The following is a 21615-nucleotide window of genomic DNA, read 5'->3' as shown; positions in this document are numbered from 1 at the left end:
AGAGTCGTTTGATTCCACCAACTGTGCTTAACTTTAATCAGAGTATAATTATTATCAACATAATTTTCTTAAAATGGAAAATGTTAAATGCAACACAAAGTATTTGTCTTTTTATAACCAAGCTTTTATGGTAAGTAGAGCTTATTCAGAAACTTTTACTGAAAAGCCAACTTTGCTGCATACAAATCATAGAAAGCGTTTTTAAAGAATGTGACCCAAATCCTGTTCTTATGCTGAGGTTAAATTTGTTCAGTGAACCCCAAAGAAATTGAAAAATCGATGCTTTTCTCTTAATAGAGTAAAAATGAAAAATAATTTTGATGTTTTCGACTTGGACCTGGGACAAAATGCTTGGACACCCCTGAATTAAGTGATTTCTTGTTTCTGCAGGTCTGGTATTAATCAGGTCAGTGTTGAACCTGAACATAGCTGCCAAAACATTTAGTAACATTTACAGTTTAACCAACATTATATTTATTTGTTGCATGACCACAACGTTGAAGACTTTTTATTTGTAATCAGGGTAAAAGACTATTATATTTATTTACGGCAGGTTATTTATTAGCTTACAGTGCTGTGAAAAAGTTTTTATCACCCAGATTTTCACTTTTTATTTTGCTTCTGAGGATTTAGACATTCTTGTAATGTTTTAAAGTGATCTTAAATAAAAATGTCCTCCCGGATTTCAGAAGGTATTTGAAAATTTTCTTTGGACTTGTACTACTTTTTAAAAAAATATTTACATTTTTTTTGTCTGATTCTTGTACTTCACCATGAGAGCATAATGCTCCAAACATGTGGGGAAAATGTGAGAAAAGCAGAATCGTCAGGATTAAGATAGACTGAATCTGAAAATCATAACTATTCATTAAGACGGTATTTTATTGTTTTCATTGTTGCAGAAATGTAGCTTGTTCCAAACAATTTTTGTTTGGTTGTTTTTCTTGTAGTGAGAAAGGAAGTCTGATATTATGTGTGTACTATTTCTGACTAGATGCCTTATCTCAGATTTGTATATCTGGTATTTAGCCCTCCTGACACGCTTTTCCTTTTGGCAGCCGAGTATAAACAGGGAGTCCTCCTTCTCCGTGAAGTGCTTATTTCCCTCTGGAAAACCTAGTGGGCTTCCTTTTGATTTTAGAGGCCAAAAACACCTCAAGATCTCTGAGCTGAGCTAAGCATGAGCTAGAAAATCTCTCCTGGGAGAGCTAAAGCCTCCAGCTGTTGGGGCAGGTCAGGGAATGGCCACCAGATGAGCCGTAGCCATCTTCCTGTGCAGCCGTCTTTCATTCCTACGCGCTGACTGGACAAGGATGGAGCCGCGTTTACAAACTGTTTGTGTTAGCCATGAAGGATCACCAGGTGGGTGGAGTTTGTTGCAGGTCATGTTGACGTACTTGTCACCTCTCTGACTTCCAAACATTTTCCTGCAATTGTCCAAAATTCTCTGTAGTCCTTAATGCTGATTCCCAGAAGTATGACATCTTAGGAGGTTAAATCAAGTCTTTGAACTCATAGGGTTCATTCACACCAGACCTGTTTAGTCCACTTTAATCAAACTAGTTTGTCTATAAACTCTGGTTTGTTTCTGGAGCTTTGAATGTGCAATCAAACTCTGTGGACCAAAAAACAACCAAACTCTGGTTCGCCTAAAAACCTTGGTTACAATTTGGTTGAAGTGAATTCTGGTGCGTTTCGGACGCATATGTGAACGTAAAGCAGACCGGAGACCGCTCCAAAAGCAGGAAGTGGACTGTAGCACAGGGCATTCTGGGTAAATACAGGCAAAACAAGCATGTGACTCTAGTGCAAATGGGAGAAATGGCTTGTGGTCTTTTACCAAAGAGAAAAGAGAAATCCTACAACCGCAGAAATCTGGTGCTACTCCATTTTTGTTTACATTTTGTGAAGAAGGAAGTTTGATTCAGTGTCTTCTTCAGAGGTTTTTGTGTCGTTTCCTTCAGAGGTTCTTGGTGCAGCGCCACCACAGGCAAGGAGGGGAACAGGTTTTTCAATTAATTTGGCTCGTCTGACAGTGCAGTGTGAAAGCGAACCACCGCAGCTCAAAATTGTGTTGTCTCATTTGATAGATAAACTTAGTTTGATTGGGAACCAAAATTGCAACATTTCACATTTTGGGTAAGAACAAGTCAATTCTTCCACTATCTGCAGATTCTCGTGTTTGTTTAGATTGTATTTACCCAGAATGCCCTGTACTGTAGCCAACTTCCTGCTTTTGGAACACTTGGTGTTCTCATATGCATTTGAACCGCACCAGAATTCGCTTCAACAGAACCGAGACCAACATTTTTGGGCAGACCACAGTTCATGTTTGTGGTCCGCATCAAGAGTTCGATTGAGGATTCATACATCCTCAAACAAACTGGACATCCTAGACAAATGGACTCTATTTCAAATAAAGAGGACTAAACTGGGCTGGTTTGAATGAACCTTAAACTAAGGCCTGCTCACATGTTGTTGCTTTACTTTTACAGTGTGTGAAAGGGAGTAACTGGCGTTTGGCCTACAGAGATAGAAGAGTGCAGAAAACTGCTGCATGGGCAGCACAAAGGGAGTTTTATGATGCTGACATAAAGTCTGGAGGACAGGTATTTTTGGTACCCAGCTAGAGTGAAACGCTGGCCCCTTCTCGACAGACTGAAAGTCTCAAACTTTCTTCCAGAAGTGTCCGTGCTGAGCTCAGTTTGTTTTACACAATATTCCCCTGTCATGCTACGGATCAGACTCTACCTCATTTTACCTCTGGCATTCCTCAAGCATGAAGTCACGCTCAGGATGGGGGGTTTCCTCCCACACCTGAAGGTTTAGTGCTGTCAGGGAGAAATTACGTGTTGCAGATGTTTGGATCTGGGACTCATTAAACAGGCTGGGTTTTGCTTGCTTTCTCTGGATTTTATTTGAACTTTTGAATGGCGTACTGTGACCTTACCATCATAAGTCTTTAAACAACATGAAGAGACCTTATTTTCATCCTGGATGATCTGGCTTTTAATTACATTTAATTTTCCTTTTAATTCTCTTTAAAGCGTATAAGTTCAAGTGTCTCTAACTTACTCTGAAAGAATATGAGGTCATTTTTATGGATCCTAGAGATTACTTTCAACTAGAGGTAGACAATAAATCAACAACAATATATATTACGATATATACGTAATCAAAATGTTTGATATTCAATATGTAAAATTTTCACTCAACCCTGACTCAGAACCGCACTGCATTCTGGGAAATGTAGGCAGAGGAAAGATAGCTTAGCAAGGCTGGTGGAGTCAACTCACTCACTCATTGGTTACCTAGCAACTCACTCATTCTTTGGTTACCTAGCAACTCACTCATTCTTTGGTTACCTAGCAACGACCCTTTGAGTAACTGGCGCAGTAGCAGTTTAAAATTCCCCCATAACGGCTTAAAGGTAAAAATTAACTCTGTGGAGAGAAAACTGCGGATAAAACAGAAATAGTCATACCAACAATTTGGCATTATTTCAGACATTTAGAACAAACAATAAAACCACATCAATAATTATCGAAATTGACTGAAATGAAGCGCTTATATTGTGATAACATTTTTCAGCCATAAAGTATTGTATTTCCTACAATACTTTATTTGATCTACACTAAATGTAGATTACACTGTCTGTGGTTTTGTATTTTTTTGTTCAGCTTTCTGCTGTAAATTACTCATCCTGTGAAATGTGAAAACAATCAGACACAGTGGACTGAAATAGATTGAAAACTAAGTTTTGAATCTGTTCTTTCTTTCTAACTGTATATACTAAATTCTAATCCAGAGAGATTTTATCATATTTCTCCCACATAGATTGTAAAAAAACCTGGGAAGTTAGTTGTAATTTGAGTCCTTGCTCCTTCCTTCCCTTCTGAAATGGTGTCGATGTCTCCATATTGTCTCTAGACTCCATGATGCTAATCTTAGTTTTGTAAAAGGTACCAGAGTTAAAATGGCTGTTCTTTCTGTTTCATTTTTCGGTGCTGGTTATCACTGATAACTCCATCTGTCCTCTTTCAGAGTGGTTTTAGGATCAGTGTGCAGCTGGACAGATAAGTTTTAACAGCTCGGTATGACTCGGGGTGAAGTGCTCGTTGTCAGGGATTAGTCATGCAGCCGCCTCCTTAAGCAGATGTTTCTTGCCCTTTTAAATTTCGCAACAAGACGTTTAGCGGCCTCACACTGAGCTGTCTTCTCTTGTTTAGCAACTATAGTTCCTGGTTGAAGAAAAGTCATACTCAGAGCTTCCAGCTTTGGCAAAAATAGAAGGAGTTTCAAAACTCTTTGAAATTATGAGACATTTTTGTTCAAGCTGATTCTTTAAAATGATTTCACTTTCACACTGCACTAAGTCAAATGAACCAAACCCTTTGAGAAACCTGTTCACCTCCCTGCCTGCGAAATATTTTGCTTATCTGAAATCCGTAATTCTTGGGTTTTTTTTAAACAGATGATGAAAACTCATGCTTCTTTGCTTTCACGCCTGAGTTTTTGTGGTTTTGAAAACAGGAGCACTTGTGATTATGCTTGTGAGACTAACTTTCTACTTACAAGCAGCTGAGGAGTTTAAGGGAGTTTTAACACCTGATTTTAGACTCAGTTCGTTTGGGGACCAAAGTTGCAACAATTGTTAAATATTCAGCTGGTGTAATTCTCTTTACACTGCAGTGTGTCAAATTAATCAAAACCTTAGAAAAGCCTGTTCCCCTCCTCGCCTGTGGTGGCGCTGCACCAAAAACCATTGAAAGACATGACAGGAGATCCTCTGAAGACGACGTGACACTTCTTCGCAAAATGTGAACAAAATGATTTTAGTGGTTTTAGGATTTCTTTTTTGTCTATGGTGAAAGACCACAAGCCATTTCTCCTGCTACTCTCGTGTTTGTTTTGGTTGTATTTACCCAGAAGGTCATGCACTGTAGTCCACTTCCTGTTTTTGGAGTAGTCTCCAGTCCACTTGTCGTTCACATATGCATTCAAACCGTACCGGAGTTCACTTCAACTGAACTGAGACCAAGGTTTTCAGGCGGATCAGAGTTTGCTTTTTTGGGCAGTATTCACACCTCCCCAAACAAACCGGACTTTCCAGGCAAACAAACTAGAATTTTATTAAAGCGGACTATACTCTGGGTGAATTCTCCTTGAGTATGTTTGATACTAAACTGCCAGTCTGGTGGTTTTCTATGGTTTGCCATGCATGCTGTCGCCTAACTCAACATGCTTGAAGGCTCCTTCAGTGAAATTTATATTGGTGCAACTAATTACCACCTGACTAAGAAACATGGTATGGTACTGTAATGAATTTCTGACATTGCATTTTTGGGAGTACGGTACATTAAAACGCAATATTTCTTCTGATATAGTGTCCATGGTTGAACAGTATTTCACTACAATAAGAAGACATTACATTAAAAAGAGGAAAAGTACATGTCTCTTTCAAGAAAATCTTTAGTTTAAATCATTATTTTGTCCTGCTGTTCTGTGTATCTATCACAAGGCTGCAAGCTAAGCTTTTATCTTTATAGTTTCAATTCTTTGGAGATATTGAACCATCCAAGTGACCTTTTTCTGTCTGCATCCTCTGAAAGCGAAGACTTCTTTCACAGTTGTTAACTTAACAATCCCAACCTAAAAAGAAGCTGTAGCCTCCACTCATGTGAAACAGAAGATAAACTCAATGAGATGAAGTGCTTTGTCTGCGATCTCAGTTAAAGCATATTTAACATCAGCAATGTCCTCCCTGCACATTGTAAACCTGAAACCTGAGTTCACTAAAGTTTAGCACCTAATTATTGGGCCATTGAACCAACAAAGCATTCAGGTACGTCAATGCAAGTCATAGACTGAAGTTATGTTTCCTATGCATTTAGAAAAAGAGCCAAAAAACCTAAACCTTTGGAGAAATGTAAGGATTCAGTTCAAGTTCAAAAATACTTTATTGATCCCAAAGAGAAACTAAATTAAGTTTATGCTGCATTAATGGCACTTTTTTAAGTACTTGTTAGTATCAAGAAAGGTCTGAAATGATTAATTGGATTAATCGAGATTAATCAAAAATAATCATCAACTAACGTAGCAATCAATTAATCATTAACTGGGATAACAGACACAAAAAAGTGAATTAGGTGAAAATAAAACAGGATGTTTTATATAGAGCTAAAACAATTATTCAAAATTAATCGATTATTGAAATAATCGTCAACTAATTTAGAAATCAATTAATAATGAAATTATTACTTGATAATAATTTATCAAAAAGCCCATTTGCTGAAAAAACAACATAGTCAGTGCAGCATTTAAGCCAAAACTGTACAATATATGAAAACATTTTGCATTTAAGATGAAAACACTTTTGTCTGTAAATATGTTTTAACCAAACCTTCTCAAGTCTCTTAGTTTTATTTTCACCAGATTCAGATCTACTCAACAAAAGCATGTTGTTGCATTTTATTTTAAAAAGAAATTCTATTATTTGTTTGTTTTTTTATTGCAATATATCAAATATTGTATTAAATATGCTTAAGTGGTTAAATGAAAAATCTGTAGAGTGTGCCAATTTTTTCCTCAGATTAATCGATTAAGTATTAGAATAATGGATAGATTAATTGATTACTACAATAATTGGTAGTTAGACCCATTTTTAACTGCTTTAATTTTTTGCAGCCTGGATACAACAAGCTATCTAAAACATTCCTCAGACATTTTTTGACTATTGATTGTTGCATCACTTCTGCAGATTTGCTTGCTGCACATCTGTGATGCATTGCTCGTATTGGAAATTGTATAAATTGTAAGGTTAGATATCAAAAACATTAAAACTATCTTGAGGCTGATTCTCCTGATTTATTTGTATTATTTCAAATAATAAACTGTCACTTGTGTCTGTCTGTAAAGAAAAAATCTGTTACTACAGTCGTTCGTTTTTTGCAGAGAAAAATGTCTCAATATTAAATGTTTTTGCATTATTTGTTCTAGGTTCGTCATGGGAGAGCTCCATACGACAGATTGGTTTCGAGAGGTAAGAAAGTAATTATTTGATCTACTAAAACAAAAGAATCATGAAGGATTTTAGAAAAAAAGTCATTGCTGAGATTCTGTGGATATTTTTGTACAATGTTTAAGAGCATTTGGGTGTTTTGGACATGGATGTTTATTATATTTTGCATTATTGGCCGACATGCTATTATGGATTTGCAAAGGGTTGTAAATTGATAGTTGGCTAATAAATCTTTTTAAATTTATAGGAGCTGGTAATAAACGGAGTCTGTTTGCCAGGGAAATATCCTGAAATAGAAACACATGTTGATTTTCACATGAGTTTGGTACAACTATACTTAGGCTACAGCTATAATAAAATGCAATAATGTTTTATCCTGACATAAATCAATTGTGAATGTGCAGTAATGTTTAGGGATATCTCTGTGTTTCAGTTTGGCTGCCTGAATCTGATTTCAGAGGTGAAAGTAAAAACTTTGGCAGCTTCTCTGCAGATTAGAATGATTTTATTTAGAATTCTGGCTGCAACTAACAATTATTTTAGTAATCCATTATTTATTCTATTGATTATTCTAACGATTAATCAATTAATCAGATAAAAAAATCGGAACATTGTATAAATTTTTTTATTTAAACACTTAAGACTTTTTTTTAAATATTAAAAATAGATTAAAATGTAAGTAAATAATTCAGTTCCATTTTTAAATAAAAAAATGGAAAAAAAATATTAAAAAGTATAAAAATGAATTTTTGTCATCTGAAATGCATTAGCATAGCTTTCCTCTAGTGAATTAGAACCTGGTGAAGCTAAAATTATACCACTGGAGGAGTTTTAGTTAAAACATTTTTATTTGAAATGCAAATTGTATACATATTTTGTACAGTTTAATTTAATTAATGCTCTGAATTTGTTGCTCTTTCAGCAAAGGGCCTTTTTTCAGTCTGAATAATTCAGTTAACGATGAATTGTTATCTAAATTAGTTGACAATTATTTCAATTACCATTAATCACGATTAATCTGATTAATCGTTTCAGCCTTATTCAGATTGAACAAAAGAAAAACCTGTAACACATAACTCATGCACTTCCCATTTTTTCACTCTATTCCTAAGGAAAATGCTACACAAAGTGTCCTATATATAGCAGCCTCTCAACAACATTTACCCCCGCTTTTTGCATTTAGCCACACTAGCTAATCTTCTCTCTACCTCCTAACCTGTCCCTTTGTGGATTCTTAATGAAGGCCAAACCCAGTTAGCCCTCACACTAAGCTGAGGGGTCTATTTTTCATGGCTTTTGTTTGCCTCTGCCTGAGCACATCCCCGTGATCTTATTAAATGTGGTCTGTAAGTACGGGAATGTCCGAAACACAGCCACGTCCTTTTTTCCAGCACTCATCAGCCCTGGGTGGATTGTGTACTCTACAGTTAAGTGGCGGAAATAGACCCATAAACATTTTCTCCTGCCTGCATTTACCTGTTTGTGCTGAGGATCATATGTAGTGCATATACAATATTTACTGCTGTAATGGCTGCATTTCAACAGCCTGGGCAGAGGAAAATATTACTCGAGTCATGCTTAAAGGAGCCTGAAGAAGATGGACAACTTCTGTTCTTTTGTCTTGGTTGCCCAATATGTCCTGTTGCTGTATTTTTAAATACATCGACATCTGTTGATGACTGAGTCCATGAGAGTCGTTAACTAAAACAGGCGTTCTGTCAGAGCGAAAATCAATGAAGTCAGGAGTTACAGCGTTGTTTGTTCAAATACAATTGGTAACTTCAGTTCAGTGATGAACTGGTTGTAAGTCGCCGTCTTTGTTGTGGCAGGTAGCGATGATTCGGTCTAACTAACCGACAGCAGGAGTTAAAGCTTTAAGATGCTCATTTACATGATGAGGCACAAATGGAAACGATAAAGTAAAAAGAAGAGACAGAAAAATGTAAAATACACATGAAAATTAAAAGAAAAAACAAGACAAAAATAGTTATATAAAAATTTAAAGAAAAATATATACATCAATGAGTAAAACAAAATACGTAAAAGAAAAAACCCGCAAAATGTATATGGTGTGCTTAAACTTAACAAGTTTTTGAATTGGACTGAAAAAATAAATATGAAAGTCAGTTAAATTATAAAAAACAAAACAAAGTAGTTTTTTAAAATTAATTGGTGCATTTTAAGTGTATTTATTTATTTATTTATTGGCTCATTAATGTATTTCTGCTTTTATTTTTAATTACGTAACTATTGGAATGAATAGTTATGGACTATAATACATACATATATACCTAATACATGATATATAAATATGTATATATAAACATTTATATATCATCAGCTTTGGTTAGCGGTGGCCCAATAGTAGGATCCTCCACCTTGAGGTTCCAGAGGCTCCAGCAGCTTCAAATAACTGTTTGCTGCTTTGTAAGGGCATTTTAATAGCTGCTCTCTTAATCCGATGAATTTGTCTAACAGAAACCTTCCTCATTATGCCTTTATCTGTACAAAACCATCTTTGTTCTGAATCAGCCACAAATCTCTTCACAGTACGATGATAACTACACTATCTGATGATTTTCGTCAGCAGAGAGATCCTTTCTCTTTCCCGTATTGCTTGAAACCTGTGGCCTGCTTAATAATGTGGAACATCCTTCTTAAGTAGATTTTTTTTAATTGAGCTCACCAGACAAACTAATCAACCAGCTCTCTGAAATTAATTATAGTGATTCAAAGAGCCCTGACACACAATACCATCTATAAATTTAATAGCACAACAAAAAATTTAATCTTTATGACACTTAAATCCAATTTGCATAATAATAAGGAACATGGTGTATATATATTTATTTACATTTTGCATTTAAGATGATGACGCCTTTGTCTGTTAAAACTCCTCAAGTAGCAAAGTTTTAGCTCCACTTGGTTAAAATTTGTGAGATGAATGTTATGTTGTTGCATTTTAGGCAATAAAATGTTTTTTTTTTTATTATCTAAAAAAGGATCTGAATTATTCTGTTATATTTCTAATGTTGTATAAAAAGAATTGTAAATACTTAAAGGAACAATCTGCAAAATGTGACAATTTTTTTTATCAGGTTAATCGTCAGAATAATCAGTCACTAAAATAATTGTTAGTTGCAAGCTTGAATTGCAACACATTTTGAACTTTCCACACTTGTAGTTTTTCCCTGAATAGGTCTGCAGCGCTGCTGATGTTTCTCTAATTCTCACACATAATATGTGAGGGAAAGTGGGAGTCATTGAAGTTGCCGCCTCAGCGTTGCGTGTCTCTAATGGTTTCCATATCTTTCATTCTTGTGAGGATGCACAAAGCTTCTCAACAATAAAGCACATGGAAACAGACGTCTTTGATTGGATTAAACTCTCCAGCAGCAGCCAAACACCCAAACTGGTTTTTATTCTGACTGTGCATTTTCCATCATGACGATCAACACTTGGTTTTCAACTTTTACTTGCTTTATTTCCACTCAAGACCAGGCGTGAGATTGGTTCTGTTTGAAATGACCAGTTGCTTTATAACAGCAGCCAAATCCTCTGCGTTGCTCCGCAGTTACCAGTACGTTTTATTGGGAACTGTTTAATTACACTTGGAGCTCAGCATGAAATGCAAAGAAAAACACTTTGGTGGCCAAACACAGGATGCAATCTGATTGCAGTAAAACTGAAATAGAAATTAGTTCGGATGATTAAAAAGAGAGCGTTTTAGAGGTTCGGAAACCTGTTAGCCATTTCAAGGACAGTTTTTATTTGCTGTAATTGCACATGCAATCATGGCACCTTGTAAAACGTGTCCTTTGGCAGCATAAAAGCATCAAAGTGGATTATATGGAGCTTGACATTATGGTAGCTGTCATAGCAACATTCTGCAGATGGTGTTTGGTCTCTTTTCAGAACAAATCTTTTCATGTTTGGTCAGACAGAAGAAGATGAAGTCAACACAATATTCAAAAAAATCTAAGAAATCTTTTGGTTTGTTTCAGCTGCTGCTGATGCAGATTGTTCCACCTAACATAATATATATTTTTTAAATAAGTAAGCATGATTTTTTCCCCCTAAACTGAGTTGAAAAAGAAAACAAATAAACTTTCTCATGAGTTTTCTTGTTGTTGTTGATGTTTTATGGAATTTCACTCACTTGTAAATTGCATTTGGTTTAAAGGCAGCGAGCCCTGTTTTACTACGCAGGGTGGTACTCCACATAAAATCTAATGCATTCAGCACAACACATATTAAAAGAACAATTACGTAGCGGAAAACTCAAGATTTCCCGCGTACTTCGGGTAAACAGGTGGTGTTTTCTGAGAGATATAATTGCTGCACTTATATTTGTTCCCATGAGAGAACTAGCATTCTGCGAAGACGTTAATGAGCTCGTCGAGAAGATGAGCTTATGTGATTTTCCAACTTTTATCCTGCAATACAATTCTTCTTTTGAATGTGTGTGGATTCATGGGAAGTGTGCTTCTGCTTTTCTCACTGCGTTTTCTCCATTTCCTGTTTGTCCCACAGTGTTATTGGCGCAGACGCGGGAAACGGTATCCGAGTGTTCATCCCCGACATCGGCATGTTCCTGGTCGGACTCGCCATCTGGCTGCTGTGTCGCACTCTGGTCCAGAAAAGGCCGCCTGAGGAAATGGGCCAGTACAACGAAGACTTCGACGCAGAGGAACAAGTAGGTTTAAACTGTCCGCTGTCTCTCCTGAAGTTACTTGAAGGAGGAGACATAATGTTGTTTTTATGATTCAATAACAGCTGACTAAAGCACCACTGAAAAGTATACATGGGTTCATCTAACGCTTGATGGATTCTTTTAATTGTCTTAGCATCTTGCATTTTGTATACATACAAGCTAGAGGCTGAAGCTAACAGCTAGTGAGAGTGGGGCCAAGAGAAAATATTATTTTTATTGTTATAAAACAAATGAAACGTAGGTTCTGAAATCCATTACAATGATTTTGGGCCAAAGTGGTTCATCAGATTAATTGGATTAATTGTGATTAGCCAACTATTGAACTAAGTGTCAACTATTTTAGTAATCAAATAACTGCTTAGTAGAATATAAAAACTCTTAAACATGCTATTTGCTGAAAGAACAACTCCTTCAGAGCAGTGAACTGTACAACAAAATATATTTTTATAAATATTCAACCATTATGATAGGTCTATGGGAGATACAAAACATGTTTGTCGTATTTATTTATTTATTTATTTTTTACATAAAATTATTCTTAGCTAATGATATTTTAGTCTGGTCAGTTCTACCTATTTTGAGCTGTTTTAGGGGCTCTGTCACTTTAAATCAAATTAAGCTACTGCTGGCCATGCCCCAAATGTCCTGGAACTCTGCTTAGGTTGCTAGGTAACGGGTTGGGCATGGCTGGGGTTGCTAGGTAACGGCGCAGTGCCCTCCCAATGTAACTTTTTTCTTGAACAGGCTGTTTTTAGAAGCGGCTCAGACTTAAAATTGAACTATAAAAACATCCCCAAAAAATTATTTTGCATAATAGTTCCCTTTTAAACAGGAGAAACCTTTAAATGTTCAGGATGTCTTTAAGCTGTCAGTGATGTTTGAAATGACAAAGCTTTCCAGAAGTATTTTTACAAACTGCAGACACTGATAAAAAAAACAAACCCGGAAGCAGGAGATAAATTAAATATTTTAGGAGAAACAGGACCTTGTAGTCAGTTTGCTTTTGGCTTCTGTCTTCAATGAAAAGTGAAGCTTGTAAAGATGTTGGCTTAGACTGAAACCATCTGGAAATCTGCGTATAAATGTTGACACTTATTTCTACAAAGCCTAGCTGAAGACTAAGCAATTAAAATCATGTTCCTGTAAACATGAAAAGATTTGAGGTAGCGCTCTCCAAACAAAACTGTTGGTCATAAAACTGAGATGTAAACATCTTAACACAAATAGGTTCTAGATTTCATGACTATAATACTGTAACAAAAAAAAGATGGTGGAAGTCGGACGTTTATACACAGTAGAGCCTTTTTTTCCAGGTTGATTTACGATTAATCGATCAATCGTCAGAATAATTGGTTGCTAAAATAATTGTTAGTTTCAGCCCTAATAAAGACGAGTCTTGCGCTCCTACCTTGGAAGTTTTGTGATCATTTGCTGAATGGAAATTAAAATCCGTCTGACAAGAGAACGTCGAAAATGTAGGGAAGAATTATGTCCAGTTTCCTCTTGGACCTTTTTCCCATTTTGACTCAATTGCACATAAACTGATGGCAATGTAGTTTTTCCTTCCAGTTAGCTTTCCTATTATTAAGTTGACCTTTCTTTGTTAAACTCCTTGTTGAAGGTGTCGGTTACAGTTTGCTGAACATCTGTCAAGTCATCTGCTTTTCCCCGCGATCATTTGGTCAGGGGTGTCGAACTCAAGTTTATCCTGGGCCTTATCAAAAATCTGAATGCTCTTAAAGGGCCGGTTGTGCCACAATGTATTGATAAAACTGTTAAAATATTAATAAATAGCTGTTTATTCAGGATTTTGTGATTGTTCTAGTATTTTTTTATTTTTTTTTGCAATCAAAATTGCAGATTTTGTGGTGCCAATTAAGAAATGTTTGTAATTAATTTTACAATATTTGTGCTGATGTATGATGTTAAATGTGACTTTATTACTCACCATTTCATTTATGGACTATAACGTGACATCAAGTAAGGCTGAGGCAGCAGTCACTTAAACTCACTTTGACCAATTTAGAGAAATTATGCAGTAAAATCAGAAAACAAAATGGATATTTGTTTATTTTGTGTGAATTTTGCAGATTTGTGAAAAACTGGAAGGATTTATTGAGTAATTTGGAGTCTAGAGGGCCACATAAAAACCTACAGTGGGACAGATGTGGCCCCCAGGCCTTGAGTTTGACACATCTGATGTAGGTCATAGCATAAAATGTATTGATGTGAAATCATTTTTATTGACCCAAGTTTTCTGAAACACTAAATTTATGGTTTTTCTTTGCCATAATCATCAACATTACATGAGATAAAGGCTTTTTAATCGATTTCTTTAAAGAGTCCAAATGATATTTGAGATTAGCTTCTTTAATTACATTAGTAAATTAACTTTTCTATGATATTTTAATTTATTGAGATCCATCTGTGTAATGGCATTAATATCTTCAGCAGTGAACATAATAATGCTTTCCATGTTGCAGCTGCAGATTGATGAGTTTCACGTTTTGTATTCTTCTACTCACTGACTGCAGGAAACGAGGTTATGCCCTCACGTTTTCCACTTTAGCTCCTCTGGTCTCTTAACAATAGATGCCCCATTTGAGGCTTCATCCACATCAACATAAACTTTCTGACTGATGGAGTTTAATCATTACTTTGATCCAGCAGTAAAGCTGTCCATTTCTCCCACTCCGGTCTCGCCGAGCTTCGCGGGAGTTTGAGCATAAACTTTCGTGTGAGAGTTGATGACTTGGAAAACAGCCTCCCATCATCGCCTGGCAAGTCTCTACCACCGCTCTTTATGACTCAGGCTTAATTAAGTCCACATTTCCCCGATCCGATGTTCTCTGACTGGCACAGATGGCATCGCTCCATCTCTCTGTGCCGTTATCGCTGGGAAAAGCACCAGGGAGGTTTATCCCTACTGCCTTTTGTGGCTCATGTTTTGACTAAATCTGAATTTTTACCACCTGTTTCTTGTGTCCGTCTGCTGGTTTATGTATTGAATTCAACAGCTGAGTTATTATGTTTGTCTTTTACCGAGACTGTGGGCGACTGGGGGCACATTTGCTCACAGCCAAGGAAGAACAAAGTGGGCCAACATCTGGTTCCAGAGGAAAACATCCTTCGAAGGCAGCTTGCTCTGTAGGGCCGCAACTAATGATTATTTTAGTCATTGATTAATCTATCGATTGTTCTGATAATTAATTGGATTAAAAATCTGACTGAAACACTGAGTTCCTTTAAATCAAAACTAAAAACCCACCAGTTCAGAGCAGCTGTTGAACCATAAATGTTGGAACATTGATCAGCAGTTCTGATGTTTATTATTTTAAAGATGGCACTTAATATCTTGATGATTTTATGTTTTCATGAAGTTGAGCACTTTGTCTTGTTGCTGAAATATGCGATACAAATAAACTTCATTGATGGAAAATTTTGTTTCATTCTACAGATTTTTTTATGCCTTTTTTGTAGAATATTAGAAATACATTAAAACTGCAAATTAACAATTCACACCCATTTTCAGATGAGAAAATAAACATTTTATTTCCTTAAATGCAATAACACAGCATACCTTTACTATACATTTGATTATTTCTAGGAAAAGATGCGTCTGCAGCTAAAAATAAATACAAATCTATGGACTATTTCTGGATTAACTGATATAAAATAATAACTTTGTCTTTTTTTTTTTTTTTTACAGAATTTGAGCTCAATCAAATAAAAACTGCCACTTCAGGGGTTTTGGGTAGAACATATTTACAGATACAGTATATACTGTATATAGTGGACATTTTTGGCTTAATTACTGCTCTGAGTGTGTTGTTCTTTCAACAAATGGCTTTTTTTGGCCAGTGTACGCCATTTAACGATTAATTGCTAATCGATTATTTACGTCATCGATTAATCACGATTAATCCGATTAATCGCTGTGACAGATTTATGCTCAGATCTGCTGAAATAACCTGAGATGACACGATATGCTAACGTACCTGCAGGTAAACGGTTTTCAGCACCCTGTAGAGATCTGATTTCTAACCGTCGTCTTCCACCTGTAAGCAGGACGAGGAGAAACCGAGCCTGGATGACGACGACGACGTCCTGCTGGAGGATGACCTGGAGACCGGGTACGAGGCCGAGGAGGACGAGGAGAACGAGGAGCTCTACGACGAAGATGAGGACGATGAAGAGGAGGAGGAGGAAGAGGAAGCCAAAGAGAGCACTAAGATGAAGATCCTGAGGATGGTGGCGGAGGTTGCTTCCAAAGTGAAGGAGATCATCGGGAACCTGATCACCACAGCAGGGAAAGTGGTGGTCACCATCCTGCTGGGCATGACAGGTGAAACTCTTCTTCTTCTTCTCTCAACTCCTGAACTTTCCTGCAACCCAACGCTGGTGCTATCCAGTACAGGACTGCAGCCAACAATCACTTTGGTAATCCATTATTCTATCAATTATTCTGACGATTAATCAATTCATTGCTGAAGAGAAATTCTGCAGATTTTTCATTTAATTAACCACTTAAGGCTTTTTTATACAACATCAGAAATTCCTTTTTTAAAATAAGAAAACAAACATTTCATTGCCTAAAATGTCCCAACAAAGCATCCCTTCAGTGAATTTGAAGCAGGTGAAGCTAAAACTGTGGAGGTGTTTGGAGTAAAACACTTTTACAGACAAAGGTATTTTTGTCTTAAATGCAAAATTTGCATATATTTAGTAAGTTGCAGTTAAATTACTTGTCTCAACATGTTATTTTTTCAGCAAACACCCTTTTTTTAAAATCTGTGCCCTGTATTTTCAGTCAAATGTCCTTGTAATATAGAAAAAAGAAAATTCAAACTCAATTCTAAGAGTGAACACATTAATTATGGCTGAGATTGACTAATTGATAATAATTAAATATATTTTTAAATAAAAGTTTTCTTTAAAAGAAAATTTCATTATTTCAAAATCTACCTTTTAAATCATTTAAACGGTAGGTTTAATTATTTCATGTGACATTTAATTACTTAATTGCATACATTAAAATAACATTATATATTTCATTCTTTTTTTAATGTATTTACTTATTTGTTTTAATAATTTCATGATGCATTTAATGAATTAAATTATACAAATATATTAAAGTATATGGCATATATATATATTATTTTGTCACCCCTAGCCCTCCTTAATTAATGAGCTGATCTAAATGTAAATCCAATAAGAAGTGTATAAAACAATGCAGCAATGTTACAAAATACTATAGAAAAAATGGAAAAGTTGTTTCTAACATGACTATATGAATGTTTGACCCACTCAAACCAAAGTTTATGAATAAATGCTTTAAAATAAGAGAGATCTCTTGTGACACTTATACATTCAATATTTGGGGGTAAATGTTGCATAATAAGAATGTCGCTGATGCTGAAAGGATCAAGAATTAAATTTATTCATGCACAGCACATCTCTGTCCTATAAAACAAGCTCCATAAGCGTCAAACAGGCCAGAACATGTAAAATGGCCGTCAGAGAGTCGTTAATGTGAGGCATGAGTGGAGAACTGAGTCAATGTTCTGCTAAGGAACTGAGTTCGCATCAAACACCAAGAGTGCTATCACAGCTCTTTTTTTTCTTTAGATGCATTGCACAAACATTGATACTTCTTTAACACATTTTTCACATTAGAACCACAAACATCTGTGTATTTTATTGGTATTTTGTGTGACTGATCAACACAGAAGGAAAGAAAACGGAAATTGTTTCAAGGTTTTTTAAATTTTAATAAAAATTTGAAAAGTGTGGCTTGCATTTTTAATCTGTCCCATTCACTCTCACATTTTAAATAAAGTACAATATATATAAAGACAAAATATCTGTCTTCAGACGTCACCTAATTCATACCCTTACACATTCAATATTTTTTGGTAAATGTTGCATAAAAAGAATGTCGCTGATGCTGAAAGGATCAAGATTTACATTTATTCATGCACAGCACATCTCTGTCCTATAAACAAGTATAAGTCCTTCACTGTGTATTTTGGTAGTTTAAATCCAGAAAAAGAGTGAGCGCTTCTTAGAGACAAAAGCCAATTTCAAGTCTTTAAAATTGCATAGTCAAATGTCCTTTATGTCATTTTTTTTAAAGAGGACAAATCGTGCAAAATGTACATTTTGCACATTTTTGTTTGTTTTTATTTGATTTCTACTGCTTCTAAAAACAGCCCAACTGCTTAAAAAAAGAACAACAACCAGCCGCAACAACCAAAAATGTGTTGTTTCACAAACCTCCAGAATGTAATGTCACAAATCAGCAGGCATTGACTGTTACCTAGCAACCTCAGAAGCCCAGCCCGTTTCCTAGCAACCCAAGCAGAGCTCCAGCACATTTTCTCCAGCGCTGAATGTGTTGTACAATGGCTGCTGGAAACGACAAGTGTTTCGTTATTGACTTATCATCCAGAAACCACTTGCTGCGTTGTTGCTTGTTGTCCATGAGGCTCCACTTTTGCTTTTCAAAGATGTACAGTTGTATAATTGTGTATCTGTTTGCAGCTATTTTCATGTGCGGGTGTTGGCGTTGAGTTTGGGTCGTGGCCAGGAGCAGCTTATTTAGATATAAAGTGACAGGAGGTTCTAAAACAGTTGAAAGGAGTTCAAAATAGGCAGAGCTGAACAAACTAAAATCTCATTAGCTAACAATGATTTGTGCAAAAAATGTAGACCGTAATCTGATCCCAACCTGTTCAAAGAGAAATAATAGGTCACATTTAAGAAATAAGTTCCATAAATATGAACTATTATAAACTTTGCTGACTCAAAATGTGTTTTTTCTTGAACTAAGCTGCTGCTTCTTTTTGTTTTTCTGTGTTTACAGGGATCATGCTGCCTTCGCTGACATCTTTTGTTTACTTCTCCATTTTCCTGTTCCTGTGCACCTGGTGGTCTCTCTGCCGGACCTTCAACACCCTCATATTCAGCTGCATGTGCGTCCTGATGGCCATCTTCAGCGCCGGACACCTCTTGGTGCTCTACCTTTACCAGTTCCAGTTTTTCCAGGAGTCCATCTTCCCACAAGACAACTACATCAGGTCAGAAGCTAATCAGTAGTTTGATTTAAAGGTGATGCTTTTTTCTGGCATAAAAAGTGGAATATGGAGACACAGCAATATTTATTTCACCAGGTTTGTTTAAATGTCAATAAATATTTGCTCTTGTTGCAAACAGGAAGGTAAAAAGAACTGGTAAACAGTGAAATTTATACCCAATAAAATGTTTTCTGTTAGATTCAGATTCAGTTTCTTGGCTAAGATAGTGTTAACAAAACAAGGATGTTGACTTTAGTTTGCAAGAGCTCACAGACATAATGTATAACTATATAAAAACTACGTTATATTCACTTATAACTTGGAAAAAATGTTTCGTAATAATAATGTGGGCAGTGAAACTAGTACTTTTTCATCAATATTAATAAATTTGTTATTTTTAAAAAGCTCATATTTCTTGCTGAAAAGTTACTTGTAAGTTAATTTTGTCTTAATTCTACAGTTCCTAGATATTTGCACCTGAAATAAGACCAAAAATTCTTGGTGAGATTTTGTTTTTGCAGTGTATGTCATGTCGTATTTTGAAAAGGAAAAGATTAATTACTGCACACATTTGATTCAGAGATGTTAGAGAAGGAATACAAGGTTAGAGGCTCATCAGGAATGGACGTATGATCCCATTAACTTCTAATTTAAACTTTCCTATAACTCAGTGGTTCCCAAAGATTTTCTGGGCCCCCCTGTGGATTACAATAAAAATCCCCCTAAAAAGACAAGAAAATCAACTGGGCTCACACATCGTTCAACCAGACATAAACCTATACACATATTTTGTTTTCAAACTCCACTGAAGTTTATTTCATGTTTCAGGTTGCAACAAAACAAACTATAAACCATTTTTACAGTGAAACACTTTTGTGTAACTGTTTTGTTTTTTTCATTCATCCATATTGCATCCCGCGTCCCCCTGCAATGGCCCTGCACCCCCCACACTTTGGGAACCACTGCTATAACTTATGATCAGATAAAAAATAACATAACTTTTAGATAACTCTTTAATGCCGTTTTCCACAATATTTCTGTTTTTAAACCAAAGAAAGTCTGAAATTTCTACTGAAATCTGGACCAAAATATGTGAACACAGTTTCCTTTATGGCAGTATGATGTTCATTTAACTCAGTGGGGTAAATGTTATCTGTTACATTTTTTAAAAATATGATAGGTTAAAAATGTTAATTCTGTGAAAATAGTAAACTGTATACCAAGCTGTGATGTTTAATACATGTTTGTTTACTATAGATGCAGCATAAATTTCAAGGCTCAGCTTTATTGAGCAGTTTAATGAGTTTTTATTGATTACAAGCATATTAAAGCAAAGCGTAGTTCGCAGTCTGCTGTTCATTTATGATTAATTCATTCCGATTGATTAAAATGACAAATATCTTTGGGAATGACGGATTTAACACTCGGCAGTCTCTAACTGAAAATGCCGAACTGTGTTTGTTGCTTTAAAAGAATCCTAAAATTATAAATTAGTTCAAAAAGTGAAGAAATTTCAATATGTGTGCAACCCTTCGATGCTCGTCTCAGGTCCAGTAGGTTCACGACAGACACACTCAGGTGTTTATTTAAACAAGAGGAAATCAAGTTGGTGGTAAAAATCAGTCCAGCAGTTTCTGCCCCTATACATTAAATGAAATATAATAAAGAACCCTAAACAAACTACAAAGCAATAACTCCCAATGAGCAGTTAGTAGTTGTAAAATTAAACGTAGCTAAAATGGACAACATTAATAATAATAACAGTTAAAAACATATTCAAACCATAGCACAATTATTAACAAAACACAGTATATGATTAAATTTGTCTAAAATATATATTAAAACATAATGTTTGTAAAGAAAACACAGAGCTGATTCTAATACATACCTCAGTTGCCGACGGCAACAAAAAAAAAGGGGGAGGAGCTGCCAGTTACCGGTTGCTATGGTAACCACCAACTGCCAAGAGCAGCGTAACCGAACTGAACACACCAATAAATGTCTGGAGAAACGACTTCTGAACAAAAGAAAGTAAATTTAAAGAATGAATAAACAAATTTGGACAAACTTCACATCAATGTGTTAAAGTAAAAGCCTGTTACATGTGCTTCATGAAAAAAGGCCAATAAATGTTTCAGCAAACTGTAAATACAGATTAAAAATATAAACAACAAAAAATTGTGATTAAAACAAAAAGTTATTGTTTTTTTCTTTAAAATATGTGTTCCTTAAATGGTTTAGAGATGCAATCAGTTTATTTGTGATGATCCCCAGCATCACTGTCACTGTTTGGTGTCCGTGGCTTTCCAAGGTTTTATTGATCTAATTCGTTCCCATATGAGAGCTGTTGCTGTGTGAGAGGATCAAAGCTATTTACAGCAATATTTAGCTAAAACCCGCCTCGAGCAAACACACAGATTCCTCCTAAATCCCTCTGTTGATGGCAGATAAGCTGTTTGTTTTTTCTTCGAATGAACAACATCCTCATTTGCTGAAAGAGAAACTCTTTGGGTTATCAGTGTTGACATTTAACAGTGAGAAATGTTTATGTGATCGAAGCCAGCAAAAACTACGCCATGACATCATTTATAGCAACAAAAAAACATCTGATCTCTCTGCAGTTTAATATTATATTAATGGTTGAGGCCTGGATATAATATGCAGACGATGAGAATATTAGGCCTGTCATGATAGCAAAGTTTCCTGGACGATGAATTGTCCCAGAAGTTATCGCGATAAACGATAGTATTGTTGTTTTTACTCCAGTTTTAAGGTAATGGCATAATAATGCAAGAACGCAATCA

At 35.7% G+C, this 21615-nt stretch overlaps 1 protein-coding gene across 4 annotated transcripts in view; it reads left to right on the top strand.

Annotated features, from left to right (window-relative positions):
* Positions 1-21615, top strand: part of piezo2b (piezo-type mechanosensitive ion channel component 2b) — a 126764-nt gene that overhangs the window by 31944 nt on the left and 73205 nt on the right. For 3 of the 4 annotated variants that reach the window (XM_032564947.1, XM_032564945.1, XM_032564948.1), the window contains exons 4-7: positions 7000-7042; positions 11555-11717; positions 15801-16080; positions 18601-18814. In XM_032564947.1, the coding sequence (XP_032420838.1) occupies positions 7000-7042; positions 11555-11717; positions 15801-16080; positions 18601-18814 (700 nt within the window). The remainder of the gene's footprint in view (positions 1-6999; positions 7043-11554; positions 11718-15800; positions 16081-18600; positions 18815-21615) is intronic. The other variant, XM_032564946.1, reaches the window with a different exon arrangement.

The sequence above is a fragment of the Xiphophorus hellerii genome, chromosome 6, assembly GCF_003331165.1.
Source record: "Xiphophorus hellerii strain 12219 chromosome 6, Xiphophorus_hellerii-4.1, whole genome shotgun sequence".
Taxonomy (NCBI): Eukaryota; Metazoa; Chordata; class Actinopteri; order Cyprinodontiformes; family Poeciliidae; genus Xiphophorus; species Xiphophorus hellerii.
This window is presented reverse-complemented; position numbering and strand designations above follow the sequence as displayed.